The 20835-nt window shown below is 48.8% G+C and overlaps 3 protein-coding genes across 3 annotated transcripts; all 3 read left to right on the top strand.

The window, feature by feature from the left end:
* Positions 1–859: 859 nt before the first annotated feature.
* On the top strand, positions 860–7223 carry sparcl2 (SPARC-like 2). The gene is made up of 9 exons (XM_084666959.1): positions 860–974; positions 1284–1394; positions 2331–2412; positions 2808–2919; positions 3054–3172; positions 3612–3766; positions 4554–4666; positions 6386–6480; positions 6736–7223. The coding sequence occupies exons 2-9, from the start codon at positions 1326–1328 to the stop codon at positions 6789–6791; spliced, it is 801 nt and encodes a 266-aa protein (XP_084523085.1). The 5' UTR covers positions 860–974; positions 1284–1325; the 3' UTR covers positions 6792–7223.
* Positions 7224–14865: 7642 nt separating this feature from the next.
* Positions 14866–18265, top strand: ndnfl (neuron-derived neurotrophic factor, like). Its single transcript, XM_084667163.1, has 3 exons — positions 14866–14987; positions 15936–16060; positions 16658–18265. The coding sequence occupies exons 1-3, from the start codon at positions 14881–14883 to the stop codon at positions 18103–18105; spliced, it is 1680 nt and encodes a 559-aa protein (XP_084523289.1). The 5' UTR covers positions 14866–14880; the 3' UTR covers positions 18106–18265.
* A 1012-nt stretch (positions 18266–19277) lies between these two features.
* On the top strand, positions 19278–20738 carry LOC146268590 (dnaJ homolog subfamily C member 9-like). Its single transcript, XM_084710237.1, has 5 exons — positions 19278–19576; positions 19674–19814; positions 19990–20244; positions 20360–20446; positions 20547–20738. Exons 1-5 carry the CDS (start codon positions 19403–19405, stop codon positions 20622–20624), a joined length of 735 nt encoding a protein of 244 aa, XP_084566363.1. The 5' UTR covers positions 19278–19402; the 3' UTR covers positions 20625–20738.
* Positions 20739–20835: the final 97 nt, after the last annotated feature.

Raw genomic sequence — 20835 nt, 5'->3', positions numbered from 1 at the left:
ACATTTTTATAGGGGATTTTTTGTTGTCTGAAGCGTTTTATTTTAGCCTAATTTTCAGTCCTATTAATGCATGTATCATTGTACATTCCGTTTAATCTCTGTTAAGTTGTTTGTAAAGATGCAAATGTTGTATGCATGAGCTACCTGTGTGGCCTTTGTAGGGATGATATAGGTCTTTGATCTTGTCCTCAGAAAGTTCCCTATCTGGAAGAAGAAAATAAACTTAACCACAATGTAATAACGTTCTCTTGTCTGAAACATTATAATGGCCGGTAGGTGGCAGTGGTGAGCGTGAAGGCTGCAGCATACATTCTTTAAAGTTAGTAAGTCAGTCACTGTGCCCCATGGTGCCCCAATTTGAAGCTGCAACTGATGTTCGTTTGTGTGTGTGTGTGTGTGTGTTTATACATGTTTGTAGAGGAAGGGAATGCTGGTTCTCATTGAGGTTGGCAGTGATCCATTTATTTACCACCCCCCTTTCTCTCTCTCTCTCTCTCTCTCTCTCTCTCTCTCTCTCTCTCTCTCTCTCTCTCTCTCTCTCTCTCTCTCTCTCTCTCTCTCTCTCTCTCTCTCTCTCTCTCTCTCTCTCTCTCTCTCTCTCTCTCTCTCCCCCTTCTCTCTCCTTCTTTCTCTTCTCTCTCTTCTCTCTCTTTCTCATCACTTCTACCCCATTGCAGTTTTGGCTGCCTGACCGAAATGTCATCTGTTTGAACAGGGGGCAAATATGAAGAGAAGAGAGTGAACCTTTCAGAAGGGCGGGGGGAGGAGGGGAGAGAGGTAAATCGGGGGAGAATGTAAAATAGAGAATCAAATAAAAAAGAGAGAGGGAGGGAGAGAGAACGAATAGACAGCAGAGGTACTGTAGGCTATAAAATACAGCTACCACAGAAGACTCAGAAAGAAGGAGAGAAAGGTATGCAGCTGGCGAGAGAGTGAAGAGCTGAGGAACAAGTGGAGGAGAGTGGGAAGCACTGGTAAGATTTTTTAAAGAGAATAAATGGCTTATTATTCCATAATGACTTCCCGTGTTGACAGCATAATGTTCCTTCTGTGTAACTCAAGCCTCCACCACAGTAATGGAACATGATTGCATTCCTCTGACAGTTTCAATGTTTTATACCCCATTACTGGATTCCCTGCCTGGAACACAGACAAACGATTTGGTGTTTGGAAGGAGAAATTGGTTAATGGTCGTGATAAACGTATGTGGAAATGATGCTAATGGTCTTTCAGTTTCAGCTTGGAGGATGTGTGTGGTTATGTTTGGTTTATCTATTCTCCAGGTTGAGAAAACCTCGAGTCTTGGTCGTCTTTATTTCTTGACCATGCACCTGAGCGTACACACGGTGCTGTTCCTGCTGGTGACCCACCCACCTGTTCCTGATGTGGTTATGGTGAGTGTCACTTGCCTCTCTGCAAACAGCCTGCTGTAGAACATTGTGTACAAGCCCACCTGGCTGCAACAGAAACAGCTCAATTTGTCTAGAAGGGTTGATCATTTCCTGCTTGGCACAAAACATGTGGCTTAGGCTGTGGCAGACTTCACTTTGTTGCTTACATGTTTGTTATGGATTAGTTAATGCTATGGTCTTGACGGTATTGGTGTTAAATTGTGCTGGCGGTGAACAGGATTGTGCACAGGACTTTAGGTCAGATGTGCACCTGTTTCTCATCAGTTTACTGTCCAACTAGGCCAGATGTTGGATTGGCGTGCACTACAAAGCATATGAAGCTGGGGTTGGGGCTGAGGCTGAGGATGGGGGCTGGAACTAAGGATGTGGCCTGGGGCTGTGGCCAGGGACTGGGCTGGGTATGAGGCTGGGGTCAGGGATGAGGCTGGGGTCAGAGATGAGGCTGGGGTCAGAGATGAGGCTGGGGTCAGGGATGAGGCTGGGGTCAGGGATGAGGCTGGGGTCAGGGATGAGGCTGGGGTCAGGGATGAGGCTGGGGTCAGGGATGAGGCTGGGGTCAGGGATGAGGCTGGGGTCAGGGATGAAGCTTATCCCGAGGGGAAGCATACACAATAAAAGTTCTACGAAGACCTGTCTTTCATTGAAAGTTTTTTTCTAGAGCTGTCTGAGCAATAGTTTGAAGAAAGCTGTGTAAAATAATCACTGTCACCATGCGTATACGAGTAACTCCATATCTCAACAAAGATCAGATCATCTGTGGTATTTCAGAAGTGTTTGTTTCTCGTGTGGTGCAGTACACCTCATTTCTCACCTCAATCATACGGCAGTGTACTACTGTACAGCAATGGGCATGAAAAGTCAAACATCTGTTCAACGTCAAACTTGAGGAATGTGTGTGTGTGTGTGTGTGTGTGTGAGGGGTTGCAGGGGGGCAGAGCGCAGCGCAGACAGAGACAGGTAGAGGCCAGTCTGAGACCGTACATCGGCAGGGTGGACCCAGGTGAGACAGCTACTCCTCTCCCTCACGTCTCGTCATTTGTTTAGCAAATACATTATTTGTTTGTTTGTGCCGCCTTTACTCTTTCTTTCCTTTCATTAATCAGATATTTATTGTAAACTTCCACAACCCTCCACACCTTTAACAAAACACATGATGCTCTATGAGGGACTTTGATAAAGAGTGCGTACCATCCTTGCAGAAGGCTTGATCTTTAAGACGCTGAACCCCCTCCCCCTTCCTCTCTCTCTCTCTCTCTCTCTCTCTCTCTCTCTCTCTCTCTCTCTCTCTCTCTCTCTCTCTCTCTCTCTCTCTCTCTCTCTCTCTCTCTCTCTCTCTCTCTCTCTCTCTCTCTCTCTCTCTCTCTCTCTCTCCTCCCCCCCCCCCCCATCTTTCAGCCCAGCTGTGTGAGTTGCTGAAATGCCGCAGTCCGATTGGCTCCTGGTGTCAGGTGGTTCCAGAGCACGGCCTCCTGGTCCCCAAGTGTGTGTGTCCCCAGACGTGCCCCAGGTGTCCCCTCGTCTAACATGTCTTCACTCACACAACAGCAAACAGGCCAACTCTCATGGGCCGTTTTTCATCACAGACGAGCCTGCAGGTGCATCGGGATATTGCGTTATTCATGCAGTGGCTTGTGATTGCAGGAAGAGGGCGCCAGTGTGTAGCGTTCTGGGGAAGACGTATGGGAATGAGTGCCTGCTGCATGAAGAAGCCTGTCGCAAGAGACGTCGCATAGGACTGGCGCACACGGGACCTTGTCTGGGTGAGGGCGTCCCACGTACACGACTGTGCAATCACACACGCTCACACACACGCTCACACACACGCTCACACACACGCTCACACACACGCTCACAAACACGCTCACACACACGCTCACAAACACGCAAGGCCTAAGGAGTAAAGAAAGACCTCCTAACCGATACACATGGATGGAGGTGTCAGGCCAAATAGTGTCCTAGGGCCAAATACTGTCCTACCTGACGTCACAGTGCCGTTCCGAAGCAAGGACGCGTCCGTCGCTATGCCGACCTAAATTCCTGAGATATCCACGCGTGCTAGCAGGAAACTGTCATGGTTGCTATACTGGTTACTAGGTAGGAAGTATTTAGTCAGGTAGGACACTATTTGGCCCTAGGACACTATTTGGCCCTAGGACACTATTTGGCCTGACAGAGCCACCAAGGTTGTGCGTCTCACAGTTCCGCAGGCAAACTGCACGGAGGAGGAGTTTGGTCAGTTCCCGTACCGTGTCTTGGATTGGTTCCTCCTGCTGAGTCGCATGGGCAAGTCTTACACCCCCGCGGCCCCTCCCCAAAGCTGCCTCAGCCACGCCCGGAGGACGGAACTAGCCCAGGTAACCCCGGGAGTGAGCCAATTGGATCCTGTGGAGGGGAGAGGTACCTTTGAGAGATTATACAACAGCAGCAGTCGTCAAGCTGTAGTTTAGGAATAGCAGATCTGTATTGTAAAATCTACAGTCGATTTTTTTGGGGCGGTATATTTGTGCTAGGTTGGCAACTATGCTCGAGGCATCTCTGGGTATTGTTGACATAGACAAGCATCCCTACACCTCCCAAGAGAAGACTCCATTAGGGTGAACTAGTTCCTGTTACCTGCCATAGCGTACTCTTCAGCAGAACAACATGGGGGATGGGTGGGGGGAGAAGGGGTCAAGAGGCCTTATATAAATAGACGATGATCAATAATCACTAAATTATTCATTAAGCATGTTAACAGTCTGGTAATACTAGATCCCTAACCCTGTCTCCTTGACCTTATGGCCTGTGTACCCTTTATTATCTTTCAGCTCTCCACATCTTGAATCCCATCTGGTCTCCTCCTCCCTTTGCCATCATGCTTTTCTGACATGAGCCCTGCTATTCTAGAATGCCCCCCGTAGACTCATGTAGACTCCACAGTAAACTATAATAAACTTCAAAGAGAATAGAACAGAACTCCATTTAACATGTGTTGTACAGGTATGAGGTATGTTTCAATGTCAGTGAGATTCTCTCAGCATTAAAATCCTCTCATCACATCTCTTCTCTCTCCTTATCTCCCCTTTCCCTTCCCCCCTCCCCCCTCTCCCCCTCTCCCCTCCTCTCTTCCTCTCCTCTCCTCCCCTCTCCTCCCCTTTCCAGAGGAGGTTTATCTTGCTGGACAGGAACAGGGATGGTAAGCTGAGCAGAAGAGACCTCAAGAGACTGCGCTACAAGAGGATGCCTCTGGAGCACTGCGCTACAGACTTTTTTAAGTGAGTGGAACCAGTACAACTTCCCTAGATTCATCCAATGGCAGTACTCTTTAAAAAGACGCACCCTCCAAGACCTGATTTCAAATCTCTCGGAAAAGAGAACAATAGAAAAAAGTTTTTCAAATTCATCTATGATTCCTTGGGTCAATTTAATATCTAATTAGAGAAGAGATTAATAATGATCCACAATCACAATTATCCTTATCATGACCCTTGTGTAAGCCTGTAATTCTAAAGTTAGCAATTCTCAAGCAATTAGTTTTAACACGTAGTACACTTCACCCTAATTAGTTCCTCAAAACCAACCAATGAGAATGTTTGGAAGAGCTTTAACGGTGCAACAAGTTAATGCGTGACTAAATTACATTCATGCCTGTCGTGCCATCCTACACAGTATCCCTACAGTTGCCAATCAGTGTTCTATCTTCTAGAAATATCTAGAATGAAATATACTGAGTGTCTGTATCTGTACTCAGCTTTTGACAGAAAGTAACAAGTTCGATATAATCATTTTAGTGACTAATGCGAACCATGTTCTTCCAAGTCACTGCAGCAGAATTTAGAGAGGGTTTAAAATGTGTCACCCCATTAGGGATCTCGCCTCCGCCCCCATGTCACACCTCCTGGCATCCTGTCCTCTCTGCACCCCTTCCACACCAGCCCCCTCCCTCCCCACCAGCCCTCCTTCCTGTGTACATCCCTCCTCTCCTTCTCACCCCATCCGTCCATCCTCTCCCTCCGGTGTAGGACCCTGCCTTCCAAATCCTCCCTTCTCTCCTTTCACACACACTACTGACAGGGTTTTGATCCATCCATATTTCATCAATACATTTTTTTATCCTGTACATGTAGTCTCTCTCTGTTTGGCTTTGTCTCTATCCCTCTCTCTCTCCCTCTCTCTCTCCCTCTCTCTCTCCCTCTTTCTCTCCCTCTGCCAGTTTTCAATGACAGGTTTTGTGGAAGTGGGGTTGGCTATCTCAATGTCAACCCATTCCCAGCAATGATAATGTTTATTACCCACTGTGCTTCCCGCTGTCTATGGCTTAGTGCAAATGGAGACTTTACCCTTCAAAGATAATGTTTTGTGGGGGTCAAGACAAATGTCTGTGATGGGCCAATTAGATGTGTGCAGATGCATTTGTTTGCATACAGTATTATGATCATGTGTGCGTGCATCACTGTTGGAAGATCTCTGTTTGCATACTGAGATTGTATGTGTATGTGCGTGTGCGTGTGTGTGTGTGTGTGTTGGCATGTTTGTGAGTGTGCTGGTGTTTGTGAGCATATGTGTTCTCAAGGCCAGTGTTTTGATGTGATCAGCCACATAGATATATATAAAGGCTAGATGTCTCGTCTGCGTTGCCGGCCAACGGAGTCGAACGACCGCACATGGTGGCCATCTTGCTACGGTCAACTCGCTCACCCAGAACATTGTGTTGATGCTACATGTACTTTTTAAATGACCATAACTTGCTCAATTTTCAAATAATTTTGAAAGGTTTTTTTTATTTTATCGACGTCAGAGATGTAGTTATGCCACTGCATACTTACTTTTTATTTTTTTTAATAACGTAATTATTCATAAGTATGTGCGAGTTGCGAGTTGACCGTAGCAAAATGACCGCCATGTGCGGTCGTTCTAGACTCTGCTGTAAGACATCTAGTCTTTATATATATCTATGGTCAGCCATGCATGACATGATTGTGCTGTGTGTGCAGGTCATGTGACCAGAACAGGAACAGGAAGGTTACTCTGCGAGAGTGGACTTCCTGTCTGGTGGATCGCTCTGAGACCTGGTTCCACAGCTACATGTGTAGGTGTTAAAAAGGGAACCTTTGCTGCACTAAATCTGTACCTAAGCTTTCTACCCCAGCCAGGTGCAAATTTGGGGGTTTGTTTACAGGAATGGTTATGTCAATTATTTTTCAAAGCCCAACAATGTTTTGAGTCTATATAATAATAATGACCTCCACACAAGAGCTAACAAGACATTGAGTTAAGCATTTACAAGCTGACGATTCGATGACTCTCTTTTTCCCCTCTCTCTTTTCCACCTCCGTTCTGACAGCCATGAAGATGGGCTCTGACAGGCTGTGTCCTCTGGCCACCTACAGTCACCTCTGACATGGATCTCGTCACGTCTCCGCTCCCCCTGCTGGTGCATCAGTCTGTCCCTGCTGTTCCATGCTCTCGGCGTTACCAACACCCACGTTAACGCGACGCCCCCTAGCACGTACAATTGGTTCTACACGGTATCGATATTGATTCATGACATTGTCGGTTTTTTGAAAGTCCTCTGTATGTTTGTGTGGCCTGTAATAAATGTGTGTGGGGGTCTGTCGTACTTTTAGCTACTGGTGTCTGTCGTTTCATAGGACAGCCAGCACAGCTCGTTATCGACCAGGAAACACGGATCAACTTTCAATCATCCCAGAGGGAGAAGTAGACAATGGAGGGGAAGGGAGAGATGACAAGATGTCATTAGACGGAGGATGAGATGCAAGACAGACGAAAGAGGGAGGGGAAGGCTTAGCGTGAGAAGCCGTGACCAGGGAAGGGAGAGAGGGATAATAACCAGTGGGAGAAAGAGTGTGTCTACTGCACTGTGGAAAAGAGAGAAAGTGTGTTTGTTGGAAGGAGGGAGGGAGGCTCTATAAATGAGAGTGGGGAATGTGGTGGAGTGATTAATAAAAAATGGATCAGAAATGAGCAAAACCCAGAGAGGAGGGAGAGAGAGGGAGGGAGGGAGGGAGGGAGGGAGGGAGGGAGGGAGGGAGGGAGGGAGGGAGGGAGGGAGGGAGGGAGGGAGGGAGGGAGGGAGGGAGGGAGGGAGGGAGGGAGGGAGGGAGGGAGGGAGGGAGGGAGGGAGGGAGGGAGGGAGGGAAGGAGGGAGGGAGGGAGGGAGGGAGGGAGGGAGGGAGGGAGGGAGGTGTGAGTGAGTGAGTGAGTGAGTGAGTGAGTGAGTGAGTGAGTGAGAAGTGGAGGGAAAACACAGTGTATGAGTGCCTGAGAAAGAGAGAGAAGCTTCATGTGGTTGAAATTACAGTTACATCTCAAACACGGAGCAGAAACCATTGAACCTGTAAGATGAAGCATGTTCCATTTGTTGACATATGGACATCGCTCAGCTGTGAGTTTAACTGTGGTTGGGTTATGTTCTAATGTGTGTGTGTGTTTCCCAAGATCAATAAAGGATGTTAGGGGCCTGGGGTGAGTTTTTTTGTACTACTGGTGTCTCTGGACTAATTAGCTCTCACATTTGCCGGAAGGATGGGGGGAGAGAGAGACAGAGAGAGATTTCAATATGCAACCTAAGGCACAGATGCCTCTCAAGCACGAGGCGAACAAAATGTGGTTGCTGCTCTACATGTCAAAGTATGTCAAAACAAGACTTTTTACTGACTTTTCTTGCACTCGTCACTTTTGAAGAAGACGAGTCCACTGGAGGGTTTAAATGTTCTCTGAGATAAAGGAGAAACAAGAGAGAGAGAGAGAGAGAGAGAGAGAGAGAGAGAGAGAGAGAGAGAGAGAGAGAGAGAGGGAGAGAAAGGGAGAGAAAGGGAGAAAAAGGAAGAGAAAGGGAGAGATGAGAAAAAGAAAGCAGACAGTGGACTAAGGGCATGTCTAAATGAAGAGAGAGGGTAGTGATGCCAGAGCTCACTGTGCCAATGGAGAACAGACTGTATTTGCTAATGAGTGACCCGCATTTCAGACTGTTAACGTCCTGTCGAGCAGCCGATAGGAGTGTGGAATACAAAGTCCACCTACACACCCACCATCACCCCACACACACACACACACACGCACACACACACACAAACGCCTCCACCTTCAATTACCCCCCCTTCCCTTCCCCAGGGACCCGCTCCTTTATCGGGGGGAAAATGAAATGAGTGGTTGGGGCCACCCCTGGAGGCCTGGGCCTCCCTCCCTCTTTGTGTTTTTATCCCCCCTTCATTCCCTCTCTTTACCTCTGGACTGCAGCCCCACCTCCAACCCAAAACACACACACACACACACACACACACACAGGGGAAGTGCTCCCCATCTTCCTTGCTCTGTCCTGTTCAGACATGCCCTCTGCCCCTGTCACCCTCTCTTCCCTCTGTTGTTACAGCATGGATAGTGTGTGGCAATCTCTCTTTCCCCCCCCCCACCCCCTTCTCCATAAGCTTCACCCCTCCCCCTCGGTGATCTGAGATGGTGAGATAGTCTCATCGCTTTTTACGTCCTGCCTGTTTCAGTCTCTTTGTCTCTCTGTCTCCCCTTTCACTGTCTCTTCTACGTCCCTAACCATTGCTCTTTATCACTTTTCCTGTCTGTCCCTTTCTCTCTCTACTCCTCTCTCTCTCTCCCTCTCTCTCCCTCTCTCTCCCTCTCTCTCCCCCTCTCTCCCCCTCTCCACCCCCCCCCTCTCCCTCTCCCTCTCCCTCTCCCTCTCCCTCTCCCTCTCTCTCCCTCTCCCTCCCTCCCTCCCTCCCTCTCTCCCTCTCTCCCTCTCTCTCTCTCTCTCTCTCTCTCTCTCTCTCTCTCTCTCTCTCTCTCTCTCTCTCTCTCTCTCTCTCTCTCTCTCTCTCTCTCTCTCGGGACCCTCTGCCTGCTCAGGAGCAGATGGGCGGCTGGTGATGAGATGCTGTTAAAAATAAAGATTCCTGTTAACCCGTTGTCAGCTTGCGCTCTCCAATTCCTCTCTGTCGCTCTTACTTTAATTCTTTTCTTTCTCTTTCTCTCACTTCCTCTCTAATTTTCTCTCTGTCTCTTCCTCCCTGTCACCATATCTCTCAAAGCATCGCCCTCGCAACACCCAACAGTTACATACGCGCGCAGTTCTGTTCATCCACGCCGCCCCCTCGTCTGAGACCGCGACCCGCGAAACGTGATATTTAATACATGATCGTCATAAAGATGCCCCCTGCATAATGCATAGCTCGTAAGCAGTCATCAATAAATAATAAAAGGGGCATTTTTGCGGTTTTCTTCCATGCAATTATTGAAATGCAATTTCACTCTTGGTTTTTGTCGCTCTCGGTGCAGGGAGTTTGTCCGGCGACTGTTTGTTGCTGAATTATTAAAGAGAACACAAGAGAGAGGAAAGCCAGGGATCAAAAGAAATATCCAGGCCAGGCCAGTCTAATGCAGCAGATAGCAAACAACGTGTGTGTGTGTGCATATTTGTCAGTGTGTGAGCCTCGATCAACTCCCCAGTTTTATATCAGGACAACAGGTTCAGCAATGAAGCAACGTGAGGGGAGCTGTGTTCTGAAGGAAGGATAGCCGCCTTTAGGTTACCCCTTAAGCGTTTAAACGAATACGATATCCACATGCCCAGTCGTACATGTGGGCTGTAACCCACGGAAGGCTAATCAGAAGAGTCTTCAAAAGCAGCAGCCATATCGTGCTCTGCCAGATTGTCAACTTTCAGAACTTCAGAGGGATTCTAAACTGGGCCAGGATGAGAGGGGGGGGGGAGGTGGGGGTGGGTGGGTGGGTGGATGGGGGGTTTGGCTTTGAACGAGAGTCCAGTCCCAGCGAGTGGTGCCTTGGTAAAATGCGGAAACAACTTGTCTGCAGCCTCAATTCAAGCATATATATAGGTATATATGTATATTTCTATGTATATATATTCATGTATTTCCACCAGAAGGTATTACGTGTTGCGTAGGGCTCTCAGGTTGGCGTAGCGACAGACAATACTCCCCCTGGGTGAAGTGGCTCCATTCAGAGCTCCTCAATAGCCCAGCTGAAGTGCCCGGTGAATGAGTGAGAAAAGCCTGGCTGGAGAAAGAGAGAAGGGGAGTTAGCACACAATGCTACCGGCCTCTTTCATATTCCTGATGTTATTGATTAAAGAGCTGAGCGGGGAGAGAGGAGTACAGGAGGACCTCCATTGTTCCTGTCTTTGTGTCGGTTGATGAAGGGGCCCACCCCAGCCCCCCCCGACCCTACCCCCCCCAACCCAACCCCCTGGTCCTCCGATATCCACACTTGACCTGTGAGGGGTGGGGTTGGGGGGGGGGGGGAGAGAGAGGGGTGATGGGGGAGGGGGGTCCAACAGGGAAGCCCTAACTCCAAAGCTTTGGAGCTCATTGTGAAGTGGATCGTCTTACGTCAGTTGTGGATATCTGGTTGCACAGGACCTCGGAATGTAGTTTGGATGTAGTTAGCAGCGTGACTGCGTCTGTGGAGTCTGTCTGTGTCTTGTGTAGTCGTTATTCATTCATGTGAATGTTGAGGCATGCAGCATAGCACCGGTCCTAATGAGAGGTACAGACCCAAAGCACGGCCACACAGCCAAGGGCATCCAATTCACGGTCCACACAGACCTTATCAGACCAGGGAATCATTGTTGTGAATTATCACCCCCTCCCCTTCCTCTATCACAGGTCCTGACACACACTCCCCACCCCCCAACTCTCACACACCACCACCACCACCCCCATTCTGCAACCTCGTCCTCCCTCCCTCACACTCAATCACTCACTCATGCAGTCGTCCTCAGCCTGAACACACAAACACACACGCACGCACCTCATCAGCCTTTTCCCCTGTACCTTTTCAGCGCGCCAGCTAAGGCGCTCTGTCCTGAACAGGGGGTGAAAATCAAAGAGAACACAAAACATCGGAAGAGAAAAGAGGAGAAGAGCTGGAGAGAAAGACGAGAAGGAGAAAGGAGGAGAGTTAAGCTTCAGTGACGGACTGACATTCACAAGGCTCCTGTGGGACGTGGCAGGGCAAGGCTCCACGTGTGAGAGAGAGCGAGAGAGAGATAGAGAGAGATAGAGAGAGAGAGAGACAACAAGACCCCCCAACGGACCACCCTTGGACCACCAGCCCCGGAAGAGGGTGCAGGGGTATCCTGACACCTGCTAGACCAGGGAGCGAGACCCCTGGAAGCAGGAGAGAGGGAGGGATCGTCGTCCTCCAGCAACCTGAGTCGTTTGCTCACGCTCCTCCTCCATCTCTCATCCTTCTCTTCTGGTCGCTCTCTCCACTCCTCCTCTCATCCTTCATCCCCCGTGCTGGACAAATCTGTACCGTGAGGTAGGAAGGCATGTTACTGCTGAGAAGTGTCTGTGTGGGAGAGAGTTGATGTATGTTTTGTGAATGTCGCTAACTCACAGGGACATACGGGAGGAGAACTTGCGTTGTGCATCAGTGCTTTTCTGTTTAGTCCCAGAGGGTTTCCAGCAAAGGAAAGGGGCTTCGGAATACTTTGCGGTAGTTAGTTGTGGGACAGATTGGAAATTCATATGAACAGTATGTTTGTTTTCTTCTCTTTTCTCAAGATATATTGCTATACCCCGCATGCTTCTCTACGCACGTGCTTCACTGAGCTTCCCTGTACATCTGTCTGGTTTAACTGCTTTCTGTATGCACCTTTTTACAAACTCTTCTCTTAGTCTATGCCTATCCATCCATCTCTTTCTCAAGCTGTTTGAGCAACTAAGTGTTCCTCCATGGTGCAGAAGATGAGGTGACAAAAGGAGGGAGGACATCAAGCGAGTGTGTGACAGAGAGGAGAGTGAGAAGGGGGGGAGGAGGAGGGAGGGAGGGAGGGAGGGAGGGAGGGAGGGAGGGAGGGAGGGAGGGAGGGAGGGAGGGAGGGAGGGAGGGAGGGAGGGAGGGACAGTGAAGGATAACACACTGGCATCGAGGTAGAAAATCAACCGTAAAATCCCATCAGGGATCTTCTGCCCTCCTCACCACACAAACACGTACATTCACATGCACGCACACACACACACTTTGCCACCGGATGATGAGGGACACCATAAAGCTACAGGGACCCTCCAGTGCCATTTAATCTGTGTCTCCATGCCGCTATAACAGAGGGCAGATGGGACCCTGACGTGTCCCCAGAGCAGAGGATATTTGACACAGAGTCTGATAACTCCCCTGTACTGTACCCCTCCCCCGCCCGCTCTGCTGGGGGGACAATGGGAGAGAGGAGCCTGTAAGGCAGATCTACTGATAAACAGAGAGAGAAAGAGAGAGAGAGAGAGAGAGAGAGAGAGAGAGAGAGAGAGAGAGAGAGGGATTCAGGTGTAAAGGTGCATTCAGCGTAAGAGGTACTTAAAGCAATTGCAGTGCAGTGCCTAGAAATCTGAGACCAACAGAGAGGAGATAGAAGAGACAAGTGTAGAGAGGGAGAGAGGGAGAGAGGAAGAGGAAGAGGAAGAGAGGGAGAGAGGAAGAGAGGAAGAGAGGAAGAGAGGAAGAGGAAGAGAGGGAGAGAGGAGAGAGGAAGAGAGGGAGAGAGGAAGAGAGGAAGAGGAAGGAAGAGAGGGATACGCAATTACACAGTCTTGTGCCACTGGATATCTCTGGATATATTAAGACAAACAGGAATGGTGGCCGAGCCATCACTGTCGTGATCTCTTTTGTGTAAAGGAGAGTTTTTTTTTTAACGTTAGTTAAGTTCAGTAAGCTCCCCGTCACCCTCTCTCTTGGTTTATCTATGTTTCTTTCTTTCTCGGTTTGTCTCTCTCTCTCTCTCTGTTTGTCTCTCTCTCTCTCTCTGTTTGTCTCTCTCGTTCTCTCTAGGATATGGCCTTTTTGCCTTATGAAAATTCAATTGCTTGTAATTTGCTGAGGAACCTAATGCATATTTTATCAACAGACGCATTTTGAAGAAACAAGTGTGCCAAGCTGTTTTCTTTTTTTTGTCAGCTATTTATCAAGATTGAGATTGGAGAGTGTGAGCGAGACAGACAGAGAAAGAGAGAGAGGGAGAGATAGACAAAGTATGCAAAGGAGCAGAGAGTCTGTTTGTTAACAAGACAGAGATAAAGAAAGAGGCAGAAATAAATCGTGAGAAAGAGAGACAGAGAGAGAGAGAAAGAGAGAGTGAAAGAGAGAGAAAGAGAGACACAGAGAGAGTGTGAGAGAGACAGAGAGAGAGAGCACGGGGAAGGCAGAGCCCATGTGACACCAGTCCTGAACCCATTAGACACAGAGGCATGGGGTTAAAATCAACACCAATCAACCTCAATTGTGTGTCTCTTTCCTTCCTTCCATCAGTCTCTTCCTCTCCGCATCTCTCATTTTCTATTACTCACAACCCCATCCCCCCAGCTCCTATTTCCCTCCATCCACAATCCTGTCTCCTTTCCTCCTCCTCCCAAACTCTCCCTCCCTCCGTTTCAATCTCTCTCAATTCCTCTCCCCTCTGTAAAATCTTTATGGCTTGTTCACTTTGCAGGGATAATGAGAGCGTCTTTGGTGTGCAGCTGCTGAGATGGGAACTGAGGTTCTGTCTCCAGTGTACCTACCTGCACTGATTGTCATCTGATCTGTAGGGCACAAGGAACCTTGACGCAAACAACACCGTCAAGAAAAGGAGGGGGTGGTTCTAAAGAGTTTTTTTGTGGGTGGGGGGGTTTTTGTGGAAGATTGTGACTTTGAACAAACATGTTTTCTCCCATGGGAACAAGAGCAATACCTGTAATCATGGAGGTTTATTATCTCGGCAGGGAGACAGAAACAGTCCAAGACCCAACTGTTTTCAAAGTTCTCCTGGCTGTGATGGTGTTTGTCAGGCGCAATCTGCATGTCTGTCGGATCAGGCTGTAACATCTCCTGGTGTTGTTAGATTCTCCTTACTAAAGTGCCAGTGGTTTTTCTCTCCGTTAACAAGGCCTGTCACAACCAGCAAAATCAACCTTATGTTAAGACAGCAAAACCCATTTGAACGGCGTAACTATAAATAGAGGTATGCATTCAAAGGACCTCATTTCTGAGCGATATTTGCAAACCACTTCATGCTTTGAAAGTCGTGCCGAGTGATTTTTCCCTCATAGAGTGCCAAGCTGTGCTATACAGATCCCACAGTAAGATGGCATGGCAATTTCTTTCCCAACATGAATAATTCTGTCTGAATAGCCGAGAAGTTTCCTCATATCAATGAATCATCAGTCGCTAGACCTCTTTAGGCCTCCCGTCTGCGAAAGGCTCGCTGGGGTGAGGAATGCAATCGCGCCTGCGTGCGTGCGCTCGCCCGTCCGTCTGTGCGCAATGAGACTGATGGATGTCTATGACCTTTCTCTCTGCTCTTTCAGACCACGCAAGATAAAGGGAGGTGACCGGGAGAAGGACTGAGCGTGTGTGTGCGTGTTGGCGTGGAAGAGGATTGGCATCCATGGCCCTGTCCTGGTATTTGTGCCTGGTCTTGGCACTGCTCTCTGGACCCTCCTGGCAGAAGGGGCAGTCTGCCATGGCACTGGTCCTAGCCCCCGAGAACGAGGTGCCACTTCGCCCCACATCCTGGCTGCCCGCAGGGAAGCTTACTACCATCCACCTGCCCAAAGGACGCACCCGCAGGTAATGTGTGTCCACACGCACTAGCGAAATGGGGAATGTCGCCACTTTGCCATCCTTAACTGACAGATGAGAAAGAACTGTGTCGTATGGAAGTGAGAATATCACAGGCAGATACTATTTCCAATGTATCCAATGTATTTTATCTACATGCAAACGGCCACTTGGTCCCCCCCTTTAGAGTCCTTTAGAGAGGCTGGAGTTTAGCACACGGTCACCCCGGAGACAGGAGGTCCAGCCCACTTAGCCTGAACCGGAGGGAAGCGTGCCAGTATCAGGGCTCAAAAAACCCGGAGCTGCAAATTAGGAAACGTGTGTCCCTGTGTGCTGCAATCTGTCCGTAGGAGCAGTCTCGCAGAATGAGGCGGCGGGAAAACATGGAGCGAAAGAAACGTCAGCTAGCTAACGATGATTTAAATTAATCTATCAATTAAAAAGAATGTAGCGCCCTTGAGCTTGAGAGCAGGACACAGCTGTAAACCGCAGATGTAATAGATAAAGATAGATAATAAGGTTATTTTTCTGAGCACAGAGGCAAGAGGACATGATGGCATGGATGAGTTGCCTAATCACTGAAGGATTCATCGTTAAAATGCAAAAGATGAAATAAAACTGTCTGATTTGAAAAACCCTCAACAAAAACCATAAAAATCAGTGATGTGTTGTAAGATGTACCATGCATGCTAAGCACGATTCTAGACAATTAAACAATGAGAGATAATCATCAAAACAGAGCAGGTCGATGGAAGCTTATCACCAAACATTGCTTGTGACCTCTCCTCTGCTATCAAAATCTGCATTAGTTTGTTAAAAGCCATAACTGACAAATGCTTGAATGACAGCACTTAAAAGTAATGTCCGAACAGTTACCGGTTCTTAATTCTCCCATTTTTGAAATACCTAACAAGGTCGTCCGGTATTCCTTGTGCTGTGGCGTTTCTCTCTCCCCAGACTTTACTTCACACTGAAGAAGAAGGCAGCCATGATGTCAGTGACCGTCAGCCCATGTGACCTGCCCGTAGAGTGGACCCTGGTAGGCCGCAGCCTGAAGGATAAAGCCCCGAAGAGTCTGCACTGTGAGTGAAGACAAAGACGACACACAACAGATCCCAGTTCATGCCTCCTCAGTTGCATTACACTGCAATCTGAAAAGATGCCCGAGCCATACATTTTCATGAGGTCCATCCAAAGACTTATTTGTCGGTCATTGGTTGTTGTCTACAAGACAGAGAGAAAGGGAGAGACTAGACAACTGCTGAACAGAACATGAAAGTCCAGAACATGCTCTGAGAAAACAAACGCAAAACATAAAAACGTGTATTTTACTTTACAGAAGTATCAAAAGTATATCTGTGTGTCGAGATGTCCTCGTGTATGCACAACTATTTCCTGGAACAGACCCTGCATTGCATAACACGACTCTGTAGATTACTGAGGTAACTACATTATGAAGTTATAAAGTGATGGATAAATCATTCAGGAGCGTGAACACGAGGGTCCTAGATGTTCCGCTGAATAATTCACTTTGATAGTGTAACATTTGGTCTCGCTCCCTGTATCGGCATTAAACAAATCCATAAATGTAACTCCATACAGACATAGTCTGTGTTTGTAAACTGTGAGAGACGAGATTATTCACCTTCAACGATTCAACAATGTTCTTACCTCCACAGGGAACTCCAAGAAAAGTGTGCCTGAGGTTTGGTGGCAGGCTCCAGGGACAGAGACCAAGATCCACACCTACACCGGCAATGCCATGGACACCTACTCGGGTCCTTCCTATGCCCCGGCCTCCATATACATCCTCAGGCTGCGGTCCAAAGAGCAGGACACCAGTTCTGCCGTGTACCTCCACGAGGGGCCCGGTCCTTCAGGGGCGTTCCCGGAGCTTCCCCCCGACCCACGTGTCCACACTCTGGGTGTAGGGATGACCAGCGTCACCTTGAGCTGGAGCCCCAGCAGCACCCAGGCCAGGCTGCCACACAGCCAGCCCAGCTACGAGTACTGTGTCCTGGTCAACCGCCAGCACAACTACCGCAGTCTCTGCGCTGCTCGCGAGGGCATCCGGAGAGAGAAGGAGCGAGAGAAGACGAGGGAGAGAAAGGAGAAGAAGAAGAAAGTGACTGTGTGGCCCATTCTGAAGGACTGGTGGTGGCAGCAGTGGGACGCCTTCCCTGACCCCAAGTCCCCTGCCGCCGTGTCCGATGACAAGTACGGCGACCTGCCGTGTGTGTGCGAGGGCCTCGACAGTGTGTGTACCGTCTCCGACCTGTTCCCGGACACCCAGTACTTCTTCGACGTGTTCGTGAGGGACCTGCTGAACGGCACCAGCGCTGCCTACACAGGGATGGTTGCTAGGACACACGAGGAGGCGCGGCCGGCGATCTCAGCCCTGAGGGAGGGAGAGCTGAGGTGGGTGACCTTCAGAGACGGAGGATCCTCAGAGGAGTTCTTCAGCTTCCGCCCTCGCGGCTGGCAGCAGAGCGGCCTGCTGACCCTCCAGAGCTGCAGGGGGAGCCAGAGAGTCAAGGTGACCGTGTCTGGGAAGGGCCAGGTCCTGAGCTCCCAGGCTGTGGGCGAAGACCTGGTTCAGTTGTGGCTCCAGGGCAGCCCCTCCTACCTCATCCACCTGGAGAGAGAGGGGACCACCGGCCCGGTCTACCAGCCAGCCTCCGACCCCGCTGGAGCTCTCCAGGCCTCAGTGAAGATGCAGACGTCCTCTGCGTACCACCGTAAAGGCGTCCCCTCCCTGCCCTCCACCCTGCAGATTAAGTCCTTCAACAGGCTGCGGAGCTGCGACGCCGTCACCCTGGCCTGGATGGGGACGGAGGAGCGCAGTCTGTACTGCGTGTACCGCCGCAAGCTGGGGGACGAGGAGGCGGGAGGCAGGGGGAAGGGGGCCGCCACAGGCGTCTGCGTGGGGCCGGAGTCTCGGTCGGACACTGAAAGGGTCCTGTGTAAATACTTCCAGGAGCTGAACCCTCGGAGGGCCGTTACCACGGCCGTGATCGGGGGCCTGGAGGCGGGGGCCGCCTACGTGTTTGATGTGTATCTCATGAGACGCTGGGGCATCCCTGTCAAGTACGCCAGCAAGACCATCCGGACCAGGAGGGAATGCTGAGCTGCTGCCCCCTGCTGGGTCCCAGGGGAAGAGGATGAGATGCGCTTGGCAGCGGCAGCCATGGACTTAAGCCAGGTGATTTAATAAGACTGAAACCATAACAAAGCCATTCTACGATGAGGAAGACTGTTAAGACGTGGTACGCCCTCCCGACCAGAGATAGATGGATGTATACGGACACTAAGTACCCTTGTGAAGGGGGTGCGTAGACGCAGAGAGGAGGGAAACCGTACACCAGCAAAACCATTCCATTCTAGAGTAACCTGCTGTGCTTTTTTCGTTGTTTTGTTTTAGTTGTTGATGATGTGCCAGTTGTCCAAGTACCTGTTCTGTTGATGAGCAAAAAGAGAGATGAAGGAGTTTTTTTTAGATGACAAAAGAGAGAAAACAATTCAAGAAAGTGCCAAATATGCAACATAAACAGATGGAACTGTAATTGGACTTAACAGTGGAGAGCTTGAATTTAAAGTGTCTATCTTTAGTGCTGCATATTGTGCCGCATTTTGTACAGATTGTGCAGAATCAGCGTGTAAATCTTGTGTTCTGCTTTTGCATGAAGCAGGCGAAATGATTTTGTGTGTTGTTGTGTTCGATGTTTTCTTGTGCTGCTTTAGGTGCACCAATAAAGTCACACTAAATATAATCTCTCTAGTAATTAATCAACATGCCAGTAATGGCAGTTAACCCAGATGCATGGCTGATTGGTTTGTTTGGTTTGTCTGTGTCGGTTTCTACGGGTAAACAATATGCAGTTTGGCCTGCGATTTAAAACTGGGATAATTAATACAATTTGCAAATTGATTGTAATGTACCTTTAACCCTTAGACATATGTATACTGACTAGAACTTACTTTGACCCATTCTAATTATGAAAGTAGGCCTAAAAATGCCAAAAATTTATGTTAAACACAATATCGCTGCATTATGAACAACATAGAGGTAAAGGACAACAATGTTCAATCGAATTTGAATTACTTATTCTCAGTGGAAAACCATAAAGTGAAAATATATTCTAAGACGGCACTAATTAAAATTAACTATTTCGTATGAATATGAACTAGAACTCCCTGGCCTGTACTAATAAATTACATTTTTATTTTCTTCATCCAACTATGCGTACAAAACGTCATATAACACACACCAATAGGAGCGCCCTTAAACCGTGACGTGTTTTTGACAAGAAAATAAGCGCGCCTAAATGCGGATCGAGTGGTAGCGGTTCCTGTTGTTTAGGCAGCTGATATTTCCAAGTTACTAATATCAAAGCCTATCAAATATCGTCTATAAACTGAAAAAGATGGGTCTATTCGACCAGTGTCGGGAGCTGTTCAAAACCGCCTGCTTGTACGAAGTTCTAGGAATCTCAAAAGAGGCGACTGATGCAGAGATCCGCCGTAGTTACTACAAGGTGTCATTACAAGTCCACCCTGACCGCGCGCCGGAAGACCCAGGGGCGACAGAGAAATTCCAGGTATACTGTTAAAACAATTCTAAATGTTGTATTATTTGCAGCTGAACACTCACCACTCTTAAAACAAAGCACTCGCCTTCTGTCCTTTGACTGTCAGGTGCTTGGAAAGCTGTATGCCGTGTTGAGTGACAAGGAGCAGAGGCAGCTGTATGACGAGCAGGGAGCGGTGGACGAAGGCGATGATTTGTTGACTCATGACCGCTGCTGGGAGGAGTACTGGAGACTGCTGTTCCCTAAGGTGCGCTGCTCTTGCTCATCAATGACCCTCTGGGCATGAGACTGAAGATCATTTCCTCAACGGCCTTGTTTAATCAGAGTGCCTAGGTCGTGAGGGTCACGTGTGTAACACACCAGACCAGAGTATCCATTCTCAGGCAGGTCTTCCTCTCTGCCCCCTTCCCTCCTCTTGACAGATCACCGTTCAAGACATCCAGGACTTTGAGAGGACGTACAAAGGCTCCGAGGAGGAGAGGGAGGATGTGATGCAGCTGTACGAGCAGCATCAGGGGGACATGGACGCCATCTTGGACTCGGCGCTGTGCTGCTCCCAGGAGGATGAGTCCAGGCTCGCTGACATCATCCACGCCGCCATCCTGGCGGGCGAGGCCGCCTCCCACCCCGCCTTCACCCAGGAGGACGACAGGAAGAGGCGGGCACGCAAGCAGAAGGTTGGCTGGATGTCAAAGGCTCACTTCCTGTTACGCAAGGCTCACTTCCTGTTACGCAAGGCTCACCTGTTACGCTCCTCAGAGGCCTTGTAACATTGAACTCTTTCCTGTCCAGGCTGATGAAGAAAGGAAAGAGGCAGAAGAGATGCAGAGAGAGATGGGACTGAGAGCAGAGAAGGACAGTCTGGTCATGATGCTACAGGTGATCGTCACACAATATGGACATGCCTTACATCACACAATCTGACAGATATTATTTTAGATGCGATGCTGAACACAGTGACACTTTCTTTTTTCTTCAGCAAAGGCAGAAATCGCGAGAGCAAAGCTTCCTGTCTGACCTGGAGGCCAAATATGCCAAAAAGGGGGCGAAGAAGTGAAGACAGCCATCTGAACACCTTAAACACTGATAACTGTTCACTGAAAACACACGTTTTGATTCAAGTTTGTCAGTGTCAATTGACACATATTTATTACAATATGGTTTTGGTACACATCTTGAGTTATTTTTGTAGCGAGGGATGGATGTTTGGCTTGAAAGGTATATGTAGGGGGGTTTGTAATTGAGACACGGGGTTAAGGCCAATTCCA

Source organism: Hypomesus nipponensis, chromosome 11 (assembly GCF_054491055.1).
Source record: "Hypomesus nipponensis isolate SF chromosome 11, ASM5449105v1, whole genome shotgun sequence".
NCBI lineage: Eukaryota > Metazoa > Chordata > Actinopteri > Osmeriformes > Osmeridae > Hypomesus > Hypomesus nipponensis.
This window is presented reverse-complemented; position numbering and strand designations above follow the sequence as displayed.